Source organism: Colletotrichum lupini, chromosome 1, assembly GCF_023278565.1.
Source record: "Colletotrichum lupini chromosome 1, complete sequence".
NCBI classification, from domain to species: Eukaryota; Fungi; Ascomycota; class Sordariomycetes; order Glomerellales; family Glomerellaceae; genus Colletotrichum; species Colletotrichum lupini.
In genome coordinates, this window is record NC_064672.1 from 321,789 (window position 1) to 336,916 (window position 15,128).

General features: G+C 40.6%; 3 protein-coding genes across 3 annotated transcripts; all 3 read left to right on the plus strand.

Annotated features, from left to right (window-relative positions):
- Positions 1-4,970: 4,970 nt before the first annotated feature.
- CLUP02_00100 (uncharacterized protein) lies at positions 4,971-5,198 on the plus strand (the record flags this gene model as incomplete). Its single annotated transcript, XM_049279153.1, has 1 exon — positions 4,971-5,198. The coding sequence occupies one exon, from the start codon at positions 4,971-4,973 to the stop codon at positions 5,196-5,198; it is 228 nt and encodes a 75-aa protein (XP_049135110.1).
- Positions 5,199-8,312: 3,114 nt separating this feature from the next.
- Positions 8,313-10,948, plus strand: CLUP02_00101 (uncharacterized protein; the record flags this gene model as incomplete). Its single annotated transcript, XM_049279154.1, has 10 exons — positions 8,313-8,412; positions 8,466-8,500; positions 8,551-9,112; positions 9,169-9,369; positions 9,439-9,463; positions 9,530-9,581; positions 9,832-9,846; positions 10,071-10,133; positions 10,199-10,686; positions 10,744-10,948. The coding sequence occupies 10 exons, from the start codon at positions 8,313-8,315 to the stop codon at positions 10,946-10,948; spliced, it is 1,746 nt and encodes a 581-aa protein (XP_049135111.1).
- An 807-nt stretch (positions 10,949-11,755) lies between these two features.
- Positions 11,756-12,812, plus strand: CLUP02_00102 (short chain dehydrogenase; the record flags this gene model as incomplete). Its single annotated transcript, XM_049279155.1, has 2 exons — positions 11,756-11,834; positions 11,899-12,812. 2 exons carry the CDS (start codon positions 11,756-11,758, stop codon positions 12,810-12,812), a joined length of 993 nt encoding a protein of 330 aa, XP_049135112.1.
- Positions 12,813-15,128: the final 2,316 nt, after the last annotated feature.

Below are 15,128 nucleotides of genomic sequence, written 5' to 3' on the forward strand. Positions count from 1 at the left end.
TTAATTCTTAATAAACCCGTCTTATTAATATTATTCTATTATAAATTAGGTTATATAATACTTTTTTTATATATAATATTTAATAATATACTTTAGGATCTTAAGGGGTAGCTAAGTATGATTAATTATAAATAATACTTTATTTATAAATAATAAAAAGGCCTAGAGATCCTTATAAAGTTTTATAATCTCTTTTTTTAATAGCCTCGTTTAGTAAAAAATAGCTTATTAAAATATAATAATTACGTTAATTACGGAGGCCGAGTTACTAAGCTTAAAATATATAGCTAAGGAGATAATTGTTTTTAAACGCCTTTTTAAAAATATCTTACTCGAGCTTAGTAATATATAAAAGATATATTACGATAATTATTAAATAATTAAACTCGTAATTAAAAAAAGGGAACGTATTTTAACTTATTTATATTACGTTAATATTTAAAATATATAATTATAATAAGAGTACTTAAGAGGCTTATTTTAAGTAGTTTATATACTAATAAATAAAATACTAACTAACAATCTTATAAAAAACCCTTTTAAAACGAAGTTCGAGTACTTTATATCGCTCTTAAATATAAAAAATATATATAAAATAATTATACTAAATAAGGAGACGTTTAAAAAATAATAAAACGGCCCGGGGGGCCCGGTTATTAATTAAAAAACGTAGCTTATAACTAAGGAGTATAAAGTCGCTTTAGTAACCCCGTTAGGTTATTTAAAAAAAAAGCTATTTATTTAAAAAAAATAAGCGCGTATTTATTTAAAAAAGACTTTAACGCGGGCTATATATTTAAAAAAATATATAAATTAATAAAAGTATTAATTTTAATTTAAATACTATTTATTTTTATAAATAAAGTAGTTAATATTATTACGTTTTTAATAAGTTTTTTTAATAACGCTTTTAATATAAAAAGAGTATTTTTAAATACCTCTTTTATTAGGGCCTTATTTATATAAACTCCCTTATTCTTTTTTTTATTTAAAAAACCGTTATACTTAAGGGCTTTATATAGTAGTTTTTTTCCGGCTTTATAAGTATAAAAGATCGACCTTAATAAGATCACGCTTTTAAAGAAAATTATATAATACGGTATACTTTTTAATTATATAATACGCGTAATATACCCTAAGCACGCGCTTAACGCAATATAGTAATTTTAATATAAAAACCGCTATATAATTCGGGATGGGCAAGCTGCCCTAGGTATAGAGCGTAATATACCTAGTTTTCCTTAATACGTAATATACGGTACGGCCCCGGCGGATTGCTCCGTCGGGGGGACTTAAGGGCTTTATATAATATTATTATTATATAAATTAAGGTTTATATATTAAGTTATAAATAATAAATAAAACGAGGATAGCTTAGAACTTATTTTATAAAGTATAAGTAGTTTTATATTAATAACTACGGTTATTACTAACTTTTTTATTATTTTTTATTTAAAATATAAGAACTTTATACTTAGGAACTGTATATACCCCTTAAAAATAGGGGCATAACCCGACTTTTTATAAGTTTAGTAATATTAGTATTTATTATTAATATATAAACTTAGGAAGTATATATTATCTAAACGGCTACTAAAGGCGTTTTTAATATACTTAAAGTATTTATAACTAAATAAGAGAGGTAAAAGTACTAACTTATATTAAACCTCGGTACTAAGAATAGTACTAAGAAGGTCCGCTACTAAAAATTAGTTTTATAAATAATAATAATTAGAAAAGTATTATATATAGTGGTTTTTTTCCGGCTTTATAGGTATAAAAGATCGACTTTAACGGGATTACGCTTTTAAGGAAATTACATAATACGGTATACTTTTTAACTATATAATATACGTAATATGCCCTAAGTATGCGCTTAACGTAATATAGTAATTTTAATACGAAAACCGCTATATAATTCGGGATAAGTAAGCTGCTCTATAATAGCGCTAGTTAGAAAGGTTAATAATAAAGGTCGGCTATAATAGTTAGCTATAATAGTTAGCTATAATAATTAGAGGCGGCCCTTAACTATAGAGGTTCTAAATTTTAATAATAACGTAGAGGTTTTTAAAAAAAAGGGCTAAATAGGTTAATATTTACTACTCTTTATACTAGAGCTCGTAAAGATTTCTTTTATCCTTATTATTTTTAATATTACTTAAAGCTACTTTTTATTTAAACTAAATAAATTTACTAAATAAACTTATTAATATATAAACTACTACCTAGATAGCTAGTTAAATAACTAGTTAAGAAGTTAGCTAGTTAAAGTACTACCTTAACGAGAACTTATTTTAAAAATACCCGTTAATAAGTCTACCCCTCTCGGGCTAGGCGCCCTCTTTAGCTAGCTCGACGCTATAACTATTATAATTAACGTAAATATACTTAAAAATTAGTAAAGTACTTTTTAATAATATAGAATTTAGCTAAATAATAATACGAATATTATAAATAGCTAGGTTAGTACGGATATTAAAATTTAGTATATTAACGCTAGTTTAGAAATTATATTCTATAGAACTAAAAATCCCTTCGATATAGGCTATATTATAAATATAAAGGAATATATAAGAGGCCCCTTAACCCTTAATAAAAAAGAGTATATAATACGGAATTTAGCTATTTATACGGGCTAGTACTAAGAGGTTTTATATATATTAGAGTAGGTATAGCTCGCCCTCTAAATAGCTAAAGCTTAGAGGACTACGGGGGAAGGTTAAGAGCTATTAATAAAAAGAAGATAACGGTTAAGTTAGTTAATTACTATTTTAACTAGTAATTAGGTATAGAGCGTAATATACTTAGTTTTCCTTAATACGTAATATATAGTACGGCCCTAGCGGATTGCTCCATTAGGGAGGAAAAGTATTATATATATAGTTAACTATTTTATATTTTTTAAAAAGAGGTAAAAGAGGGGGCTATAAACCTACTTTGCCTCTCTAATTTTCTTAAAAAAAGTCTTTTTTTTTCTCTTTTTTATTTAAAAAAAAGCGAAAGAGGGGGTTATAAACCCTTTTTATTTACGCTATCCTCTTAAAAAATAAGGACTTTTTTTAACTTTTGAAAAAGAATAAAAAAGCGGATTATAAACCCTCCTCGCCTCTATTACTTTCTTAAATAACTCGTTTAGCTATAAAGCTACTACCTATTTAACGAAGTAATTAAATTAATATTAAATAAACGAGGCCGTATTATAATTAAAATATAAAATAAAAAAATATTATTTACTTATTTTAGGCTCGTAAAAAGGGCTAAAGGAGCCGCTACTTTTTTTTAAAACCGTAGCCTCGTATTTACGCTTCTTAACTTCTTATATTATAATAATACGAGCGGAGTTTTTAATTAATCGTTTTAATAGTATTTAAATAAAAACGATATTATTAATAAAAATCTTTTTTTAATAATACGTACGTATAAGAACGCGAATATAAAAGCGAAAAGTAAAAGTAAATATATATAATAATAATATAAGTATAGGTTAAAGAGAGAAAGAAAGTGAGTATTATAAGTAGTAATAAAAAATTTATATATTTACTACCCTTAGCCTATAAATTAATTATTTAATTAATAAAAAGCCGTCCCTCGTTCGTACTTTTTATTAATAATATAGCCTCGAGATTACTTATAATAATAAATATAGAGGTTAATTTACGGCTAATTTACCTCTTATTTATAACTCTATACGTAGACTAATTTACTTTATAATTCCTTTTATAAATAGATTTTTATATAGTTATATTTAGTTTTCTATTTTTAGCGGACCTTTTTATAATAATATAAGTAGTTAAGCGCGCTTTTTCTAAACGTATATTTATTTAGGGGGGTATATTATAATAATTTTAACTATTTATAACCTTATTATATATTACGTAACCTTGGTTATATAATTACTAAGGCCTATTTTATTCGTACTTTTTATATTAGAGCGAGCTTTATACTTATTTCCTATTTCTAATAAATAACTATTCTCTTTATATACGTTAATACCCCTATAGTAACTCTATAATAATCCTGAAGTTTAAACAAGAGCTGTATTTCTGAGACTATATAAAATTACTACTTCCTATCTCATAGACATTTCTCCAATAAGCTCAATTGTCTACTTCTCAGCTTTAGTATATACAGCTATTCCTATTAGTCTTTACTCCTATTGTCCCGGGTTTGGTAGGATCTGATCACTGCCAGTGATCTGTCTATATGTATTCTCTACGCAAGATGGGTCAGTGATCCATGTTGTGCTTGAGGTACATGATCATGGCAAATTCGGGCCGAAGCGCCGCGGAAAAGCCGATGTCAGGGCTGTCAGGGCTGTCAAGTCTGCTTATCGAGTACAAGACCCCCAGAAGCTGGACCTCATCGTGGCTCTTGTCTCAGTTCAACATGTAGTTACTACATTACTATCGCTAGTGAGTTCTCACTGAGTCATAATATAGCAGAAAAGGTTTAATGGCTCTACGGTGTAACGCGCGGGGAAGGTCCATTTAGCCGACTCTAAGCTTGACTAAGTGCAGCATATGTGAGCTGTGACAGGATTATGAGGAAGGCAAATTTCGCCTTATTTTCTTGGGCGAGCTGGTAGTGCTACTGCCCTGGTACTTTTTTGATGCGCCGATTATCATGTCAGCCGCAAATCTCGGCGAAATGACTCAACATCAAGCAGTATCTACTCAACGTCCGACTCAATGTTTCTCATAGACCCCGTGCTGAAGACTTCGAGAGTGATCTGTGAGGACAAGGAAGCAGGGCTTTTCTGCTGTGGAGGCACCATGGCATCTGGCTTGCGGGTGTTGTCGCCTAATCGAGCTAGTCCACTTAGTGAGTGAACGATCTCTTCCCAGAAGAAGACGAAAGTGAATGACGATAAGCTACTGAGTGACTCGATTCGGACACTCCTGGTCCGTGATTCTTGGCATGGCTCCATCCAGATCATATATGCAGCTGAACGCTCAACGTCCTAGAGCATGTGGAGGAATCTGCTGCTAACTGTGGTCAATGTTAGATGTCGGTGCATCTGTATGGCTCTTCAAACTACTGCCAACGAATTCCTGAGTCAGGCAAAGCGTGGCCATCGCTTTTCATCGTGTGAGGGATCCTTTGATTGGGTCAAATTCATAGCTGGTATAAGCTCTGAATGCATCGACGATGGGCTGCTCTGTGCCTTTCTGTTCATCTACCTACGGCTAGTCTAGTGGTCTGTGGTTCTGCAGTGCAAATGCCATTGGAAAGAAAAATCCTGCCGCTCACGGCCTGCTGTGGCGGCCTTATCCATATCTGCAGGATGGGAGGCAGGAGCATCATTTCGACTTTTATCTGCCCAGTCATAGCTGATCAGGAATTCTCCAACGTCATGAGCGATTTATTTAGACTTATTTCCTCACCTGTTCATGAGACGTGGTCGGATCTCGGCACAGGCACAGCCTCACCTAGCGTGCAATGAACACCGGTCGGAAACTCACACTTCTAACGGGGCAAGGCCCGACCTCCCGACAATGATCGCCATCATGAGTCTTCTTCGAGAACAACGGGGTCTAGTTGCATCCAAATGTGGCTATCAAAGAAAGCATCGCTACTCCCAATGGCCCGAAGTCAGAATATAGCCGTAACTGCCAGCGTCCCCAGATAGCCGCGGTGGTTAATAAGCCGTGGGGAGGCATTGGGAGGCGTGGGGCGGCAGAGGTTGCGACTGGTTGGACTTTCCCATCAACTCAATTTACAGTAAAAGTCATCTTGAGAAAAGAGTAAAGCTTCAGACGACAGAACGATGGGGGTTTTGTGTGAAACTGGAGATTCCTGCCCCCCACCGCACACCCGACCCCGGCATGAGAATAACGCCACGGCTGCTCCCGGTTGTGTGTAAGCCCGGCGAGTTTTGTCCTCTCGGGATATCCGGCCAGGTTCGGCCTCTCCCTGCAAAGAACGCGTGAGTATTACTACGGTATCAGGCCAAAGTTTAACCCCCTTGTCAGGTATCTTCGCCCATGCTTCTCGCGATTACATCAGCAGCATTACTTTCGAGATTCTTGTGCACGTCGAACAGAAATTTGGCCATTGAGAGTCACTGCTTTGCCCTGGTCAGACCCACACTACCTGGTAGGGAGTTTAAACATACCCCTAAGGACCAAGTATGACATGACGGATTGGCTCAACATAGTCAATGTCGGAGATATGAAACGACCCGACATGACAAGGCCCTCGAATTCCTTTCTGGGCGAAGTGGCATATCAAGGCTAGTGAAATATGCAGTACAGAAAAACGTATGCGGAAACACATGAAGCGACCAGTTGATTCCTCATTGTAATGACTATGCTCATCTGAGTGGGCTCAGCCACGTCCCATTGGCCATGTTCATGGCATATGAAGCGTTTTCGGAGGTGCCCATTCGAACTAGAAACGTTGACGCTATGCTGCTGTAGGCAACTCCAGAATGCTTGATATCACCCAGACTTCAGACGAGAAGCTCTGGCACACAGTAAGTACGCTAGGAGCAGCATAAGCTATTCTTCATGTAAGGTAGCCAATGCAAGATAAGGTGGCTATGGATGGGGACCGTGGACTTTTGCCTGCCGGCCACTTGCACCTAGAACTTTAATGAGGCGAACCAGTACCCCGCGGGACTGACAGTTCCCCGCGCGACCTTGGCGAAGTCGTGAGGCACTGAGTTTTTGTTTGCGTCAGCTCGCCCAATTGGGGCTTGCAATAAACTTTCTACGCCCAGTCATATGTGGTTGGGGATTGCTGGTTGGAGAGGCTAGCACCCAGGCCATCGGATAGGGCTGAGGACAATACGACCAAGTACGAAAGCGGGCAGAACAGGGCCAAGCCCGTTCTAGCTGGCATGGGCTTAGTCTGGAATCAGGCCACGATGGTAGTTGGTTGTGGCAAACGATGCAATCGAAAGAGTTTAACATTACCGAAGATTTACCAAGCTTCGCTAGTTTCGACTCCAGGAGACTACGAGCAAGGGTTTAGCCTGCTTTCAAACCACGAATTGGGTCGTAAGTAGAGTTCGCGCACCTGCACCCGAGTCAACGCATGCATATGTTCCTCGACACCTGAGTTGTGACCCTAGCGGGAGGTCTAATCTTGTCCAACATTCATTCGGATAACATCACGGCAAGTCAAAGTCAGGCCATTTGTGCACCGTTTGAGTTCCTAGCTCTGGTGAAGTAATCCGGCTGGCAGCGCTGATACCATTTCCCATGGCGATCATCGATGCAAGTTGCGATGGCGATGATAACAATGAACATATCTGTCGTCAGTCACTCGCCTCAGTCACTAGTTCGGACATCATTCCGGACCAGAAAGCTGTCCAACGCAGCGGGGGGAAACAACGCCCAGACCCAGGAGTACATATGAAGTGATGATTTATACCAGAGTGAGAAAGAGAAAGAGGCGACGAAAAGAAGCAGGCCGCCGCAAAATAAAACACGAGTGGGTGATCATCTTGTGAATTCAGCAAGCTACTCTACTATAAGATGAACAGATATCAACCTAGTGAAGCGAAGCTCTTGATTGTATGACCTTAAGGTTTGAGAGGGAAATCCGAAGTTGATCCACAAGTCTCTCAGACCTGCGGGCAATGCTCACCATCTGGAATAGTCAAGGAAGCCTTCTTCGGATAAACGAATCTTCTGAAACAGATCATCACAACTCTTTCTCCAATGGAACTCCGTGGCTGTCGCACTGAGCTTTTAGATAGGAACACGAAGTGAACGATGCGGCGGGTGGGGCCGACTCCAAAGAGGGGGAACGGAGGCCTTGACCTCCAGACATGTGTCTCTCTCGATATGCACCCAAGCTACTACTATCCAAGGAATAGGAACGGGCCTAGAAACAATGGGGACCTGAGCTGAAAGGTAGGGAGGGGAGGGGGGTCAAGCCATCAAAGTTCGGCTAGAAGTCCAGCAGAATCCATTCCACGAGGCGTCTGGATGATTGCGAGACTCAAGCATTGCCTGTTCAAGGTTCAGTAGCGTCCTCAAGAGACATGATATTTGTTACATGTAGGCCAAGAACCATGGCCGGCTAGATCTTTCAGGAGTCATTGGACAGGGATCGGGCTACCAGCCTACCTTACCTTGGATGGTCCTCGCGGGACGATCTCCTGCATCTCGACTCGGAAATCACGGCCCGGGGTCTATCAGTGCTTTGAACTACGCACAGCTGTGATGAACATGAAGCGGGGATGGTTTACATATTCCAAGACCCCCACAACACACCTTGACCCCGACGATATAAGCTCTCTTGTGTCTGTTTCCTCTGCCATCCCATCCATCATATTCCATTCCAAGCTATTTCATGCGATGTCTTCGCCGACTTCAGTAAACACCACGGACGTTGGCGGGAGAGTATACAAACGTCGACCTGGCGCGTGCGAGACTTGCAAAGTACGAAAGCGAAAATGTGGGTTGGGATGCTCAAACAAATCTTCACAATGACAACCTGACAATTTTTAGGCGATGGTGGCAGGCCGAGCTGTGATAAGTGCCTCGTAAGTGTACTGGTGCCTCGATAGTACCACTAGATTCTCATGATCTGCAGTCATCCGCCTCCTTCTGCTTCTATGTCACACCGAAAAAGAGAGGAAGATCCAGCCAAAACAGTAGGGAGATCCAAACAGACTGCGTTGATTGCCATACAGCAACTAAGCACAACCTCTCAGGCTTGAACGCAACAACCAGACAGAGTGCTTCATTCGAAGACTTCAGCTATGCGTCACAGCAGTCCACATCACCCCCATCACCAACAGACCACTTACGCTACTTTGGGCCATCATCAACTCAGTCGTCACTCTCTGGAGTGAACAGACTCTTGGATCTTGGGCAATTCCCGACCGCTATGACAACTGAATCCCTCGAAGAACACTGGGGACCGTTGTCAAGTGGTCTATTGAACTCGCCTGAAGCTCTAGGAACACAAAGCACGGAGATCATCGCCAGTCCAGTCTCTTCGGCATTGGAGTATTGTTGGAGCACACAGCTTTTGTCCAATGGACATAGCGTTTCTGGTCCACAGGATTTTGACGGTCTGGTAACAGCCGGCTGGAATCTTTCAAATCTGCAGACAGCCAACGACGAGAGCACTGTCGACCATCCTGTTCGTGGTATGACTACGTTTCATGATTTTGGAACACCTGAGCTTAGCTGACAAGATGATGAGTAACCTCTGCGTACTCAACAACCGATATGGTGAAGCTCCTCATAGGACGGGATCGGAGTTCTTGCAATTCTAAACAGTTCGGACAGAACCTCATGGATCTTGTAGACGAATCTACCACCTGCTGTTACAGCCCGAAGCTTCCGGAGAACACTTATCAAAGGGTTCAGCCCAGCCTTGAAACACTAGTTGAGTTTCTTCATGGTACACTGCTATCAGTTCCAAGAGCAGTCTAGATAGATATGGTGATAGGGGCTAACTTTGTGCCCTTAGCTTTCACCGCATCTGAACCATATCTGTGAGTCATTCGAAATTATAGCATACGATTCTGACAGATCGATTGTTCTCTAACAATCTCTCGTAGTGGGTCGAGATACATAGGAGAGACTGAGATTTCACGACTCTTCGAAGATGTGGTTATGAAGGGGATGTCGGACCATGTCAATAGTTCGATCGTGTACGCGGCCCTTTCTATCGGTTGTTTGACCTCGATGAGGCGATCCGGAGTGTCACAAGAGACAGAATCGCACATGAGATGCTTATATAGCAACGCAATGGTGCACATCGAGAAAATACACATGTGCCCATCAACAGCTCTGAGCTTTAAGGTACCTCTACACACCGCGCTACTTGAGTACAGCGAGCCATTCTGACTGAACTATTTAGGCGCTTATTACACTTGTAAGTATAGGAGTCGATTTGAAAGTCTTCTAAAGACTAGTATGTGAAATTCTCATTTATAGCTGACACCATTCGCAAAGCTCGTTGCCTCAGCCTTGTGGAAACCAGCGGACACGGATTGGTTGCTAGGAGTTGCAGTCTCCTGCGCCCAATCCCTTAAACTAAACAATCTAGCATGCTTGAAGACAGTTTGTCAAACGACCGAAGAGGTCGAATCATTAAAGCACGCGTTCTGGCTGCTGTACACCATCGAAAAGCCGTATCGATTGCGAAACGGACAAGCTTCGGTAAGCCTGCCGACTCTATGCATTAGCCATATCAGTCATAGACTAACCTATATACTCTTGCCTAGGCTTTGAATGATGCCTACATCGACCACGAGCCGATGTCTTCCGGGATCGAAGCTAGAAAGCCGTTGATGCAAACCTTTGGGGTTCATTACCGTCTAGCTCAATGTTGTGCCAGGATAGCAAGCGACTTTGACAGTCAGGAAGCTCTTTCACAGTCTATGGTCTTCACATCAGAGAATCTAGACAACTGGTTGGAACAGCTTCAACAGTTGAAAGTTGACGTCTTCACGACACGGCATCAGCCCGCATCAGCCATGACGTGGGATCCGAGAATCGCCTCACCGAATAGTCCGTGTATGACACCTTCAGAGGGGGATATCTCAGCAAGCCTACTCTACTTCGAGCTAGTGTTGTGCGTCTGTGGACGTTTTTCAGCTAGTTCTTTGGGTGACTCAAGCACTGATAAGATTGAACAAAGGGTTCTTGAGTCTGCTATTGATATCTTGAAATTACTCGTCGAGGTCGATCCCACCAAGGCGGGTACAGATCAGTATGTCTCCGTCGCGTTGTCTTCTTCGCTCTTAGCACTAACCTAACACTCTTCCAGGAATTCGGTGCGCATTGCCGTCAGTTCGTTCTGCCTCGTTGCGACTTTCATCTCAAGGGCGAATGAGCGAGCCACGATCTTCAGATATCTGGTTTCAACGCTCGGTTTCTTCGCTCGGATGACAATCAATTCACCACTCATGACTCTGGGGAAATTCAGCTCCGTGGTGGACTCAGTGCAAAAGGTACTCAAGAATGATGGTTGAAAAGCTATTAACTAAGGTAGTTTCTGATTTACAATTTCAATACCCTTCAATAGATTAAGCTTCGGGTTACCTGGCGAGTTTGCCTTGGTATGGTACGTCTTTTTATGCCCTTTCTCGTCTTTCTGATGGGCAGGTGTTGAAATTCCGATGGCCTTCAGTCACCTAGTTGTAGTAGAGATTTATGGACGATTGATTTTTACATGCTTTCATTTGAATAGCATATCGGAATGCTGGTACATTTCGAATATCAGCAGTCCTCCCATCCGATACTTGCTCTACGACTCTGTAGGATTCTGTTGTCTCTAGTGAACCAGCCACTCGGTGATCTTGCTCTCTTCCAGTCGGAATTGGTGGGCAAAAATGTAGTGGCATCACAGTACCTACTTGAGGCAAGTCTAAGCGCCTGGATGAGGTTAGCCATGCCTCCACTCGTCTCAACGAGTTCCTCTGCGGGGTAAACGGAGCACGCCCCGTGGAGAAGCCATACATGGCGTTACAGACTGCGTGGACCTGTCTTTCGCCAGTTCGTCTCATTCGACATAGCTCAGGGTCCGATCGTCGGCCTCGTGAGCGTGTACAAGCCGATCCATGCTCTCACCCCTCGCCAAAGTTCTCGATGTGCTACTTACCCCTACTCAATTGCCCCAAGATTAACATCATTCAGATCACAAAATCGTCTCCCGTAGCACCCTCATAACACCGTGGTACATTACTTCAAAGGATTGCCTTCGTGAACTGCGAACGCCGGCAATCAAGTTTCTATCGATTAGCAGCTGGTCTTTCCATACTTCCAACATATTCGGCGAGATGACGGACCCCACCAAGAAATCAATCGCACCTTATAGCGTGGTCGGAAAGACGGCCATTATCACAGGGGCTGGCTCAGGTATCAACCAAGCGGACCTGTCACCACCGCATTAGAAAATATTTAGTAATTTCATTAATCCTAGGTATCAACTTTTCCTTTGCTGAGCTGCTCCTTCAGCGTGGTTGCAATGTCGTCATTGCTGACCTGGCTCTTCGGCCGGAGGCGGAGCAGCTCGTTTCGAGCTACCAAGACAAGTCGAACGCCAGGCCACGCGCAGTCTTCGTCAAGACCGATGTGACATCATGCCCGGCACTATCCAACATGTTCAAGGTCGCCATGGAGGAATTTGGGAGCTTCGACATCTTCTGTCCCGGAGCGGGTGTCTATGAGCCGCACTGGTCCAACTTCTGGCACCCTCCTGGGTCATCCGAGAGCAAGGACAGTGTAGAAGGCGGGAAATATGCTCTGCTTGATATCAACATCACCCATCCCATCCGTTCTACGCAGCTGGCCATCTCGTACTGGCTTCATCCCAAGGAGGCCACGAACGCCGCCTTGCCACCTTCTATCGAAGCTTCGCCCGAAAACCCAAAGCGCATAGTTCACATTTCATCAGTGGCTGGACAGGTTGCAAACATCAATGCTCCTCTCTACGCAGCTTCCAAATTCGCTATTACTGGGTTCGTCCGCAGTCTCGCTCGCTTGGAAGAGACAAATGGGGTCCGCGTTAACGCTGTTGCACCGGGTGTCGTACGGACGCCGCTCTGGACTGAGCATCCGGAGAAGCTGGTCAATCTGGACGAAGCGCAGGATGGTTGGGTCACCCCGCGAGAGGTTGCTGAGGCAATGCTACGATGCGTCGAGGAGGAAGCTCTTGTCGGAGGATCAATTTTGGAAGTTGGCAAAGACAACACGCGCTTGGTCGAAGCTTTCAACGCGCCGGGTCCAGACCCCGACCCAAAGAGGGGCCTTGTTGCCAGAAACGGGTCAAAGGGAACGGACATGGTCTTTTCTTGGTTGAGGGATGCCACCAAATGGGCTGTTGGCAGAGATTGATATTACTACATGAGGCGTTGAATTTGCATGTATGTAGGTTGAAAACGCACTCTATGGTCGTAATGTACGTCCTGCATATCCCGGAGTGCCTGTAAGTCGACCCACCCCCTTTTGGCCACCCCCCCCTTTTGGCCACCCTATCAAAACATGGTATCAAAACATCGCTACCAACTACACTTAATTAATTAACTATCTTCTACTACCACAATAATATAGTTATTATTCTCTTTAGGTAATTCGACCCCTACGAGTCGACTAGGACTAACTAAACGGTTATTAAAGTCCTCCTAAGCTCTCTATATATCCTAAATATTCGCGAACCTAGTATTTAAGTCTATTAGTATACTTTTTTTTTTCTACGGCCTTAATCGGTTAACTTTAGCTTTTAGAATTTAAATATAGTACTAAGATGCTATTAGATAGTAGGCCTACTCGCTAAATACTTTTTTTACCTTTTTAAATAGTAGTCGTTAAGTATTATAGTTTAGACTAAGCTTTATAAATAACTTTAACTAATCGTAGAGCTTATTAGCCTTTTTAGGTATTAATTAGTTAATAATAGACGCTACTAATGCCTAGTTAATAGCTTTTCTAGTATTACTAATTATTTACTTAGTATTTGCGGTTTTTTTAGTTAGTATGACTAGGTTAGGTAGGACTATTAAATTAGTAAGTAGTCTAGCTATATTAGGGAGATATAGTCTAGTTACTTTCTACTTACTTCGTATATTTAATAATATTAAACTAGCTAAACGAGCTTTTTAATAATAGCTTAAGAAGTACTACTTTTTAATAATAATAGAATTATCTACTACATCCTCTTTACTAAGCTCCTTCCTATACTTAAACTTAATAAGTCTAAAGATAGCTATATCTAACGGCTAGAGGATATAAGAAGTATATAGTAATAAGAATAGTAAGTAAACGTTATTTTTATAGCATTTTTATATAAATTCTGTCGTCGTATAACTCCTATAGCTATTTAGAACTAATAGTCGAGGCTTATTAAGTATGCTAAGCCCCCTAAGGGGGGGGGTCTTAGTCTATAATAAGAACACTATTTTTAACTACTTAAGGGTAGTTTTGTCGGTCGTCTAGTTATTATCTATTACTATGAACTCCTAACTAGCATAAGGGTTAAGTTTAAGTAGAAACTACTACTACTATACCGACTTTCCCTTATATATAACTAGTAGTTTAATAGCTCGATTATTAATAAAAATATACTCGATTATAAATACCTAAGTACGCGAACTAGGCTCTTTTTTTTATATTACTATAGTCTCTACCTTACCCAAAACTAGGTTATTAAATCCCTTGCCCTCTAGGATATTAGTCTTATTTATATTATACTTATTAGCCTATTTAATATTACTGATCTCTAGTATATTAAGTAATTTAAACTATAACTTAATTATATTAGTAGTAGCCCTATTTAGATACCTCGAATTAATAATACGACTTCTCTAGACCTTAATTCATAAGTTCCTCCTTAAAAAAGCGTCTATTTATCTCTTCTTAAGAGGATTTATGTCCCCCTAGGATCTTAGAACTCGCTTAGCGAATTTTATAAGCTATTTATAGGTTAGTATAATACTTAGATTATACTAAATACGAACCTACTAAGCTAGCTAGTCTTCTTATTACAGAGGAAGCCTCTGGAGGTCTACGAATACTATTACCCTCGTCTAGTAGCCTTTTTTATAGTTACGAAGAGTTAACCTTAGAACTCCGAACTTAATCGAGGCCCGATTAACTAAGAGACCTCTTTTAATAGCCTTAAGAGCCTAAATAACTTTATTTTCGGTATACGAGATTATTATATATCGATAAATAAGTATATAAAAAAGAATTGTATTTGGACGATTTTTGTAATTGTTATGGTGGTTTGAAAATCGTGGGTAGGGTTTTAATGCGGTGGCTGGGATGGAGAAATGGGGTGGCCAAAAGGGGGTGGGTCGACTTACTTAATGGCGCCGGGCGACGAATGTGGCTTGGACACTTGACTACGTGTAAGTTGTCAGGTATCCAAGGTAGTCTGATATCAGAAAAGCTCGCCTAGCGAGACTGCGCAACCTTCGACTATCTCCGACCAATTCACTTGATGAGGTGCCTGGTGCACTGACAGACGATAGGAGTCACGAAATCAATTTTGGGTTGCTGCACGGGGACGTGATGAACAAAATTCACAGATCGTGAGAATAGCGCATAAGCCAATACCATTAATGACCGCGGCAAACGATAGCACAATTGTGCAGCATCAGGTCTAAACAGTACGGAGTATCCAAACTTGTGTCAGAAGAAGCGCGTGCTCCA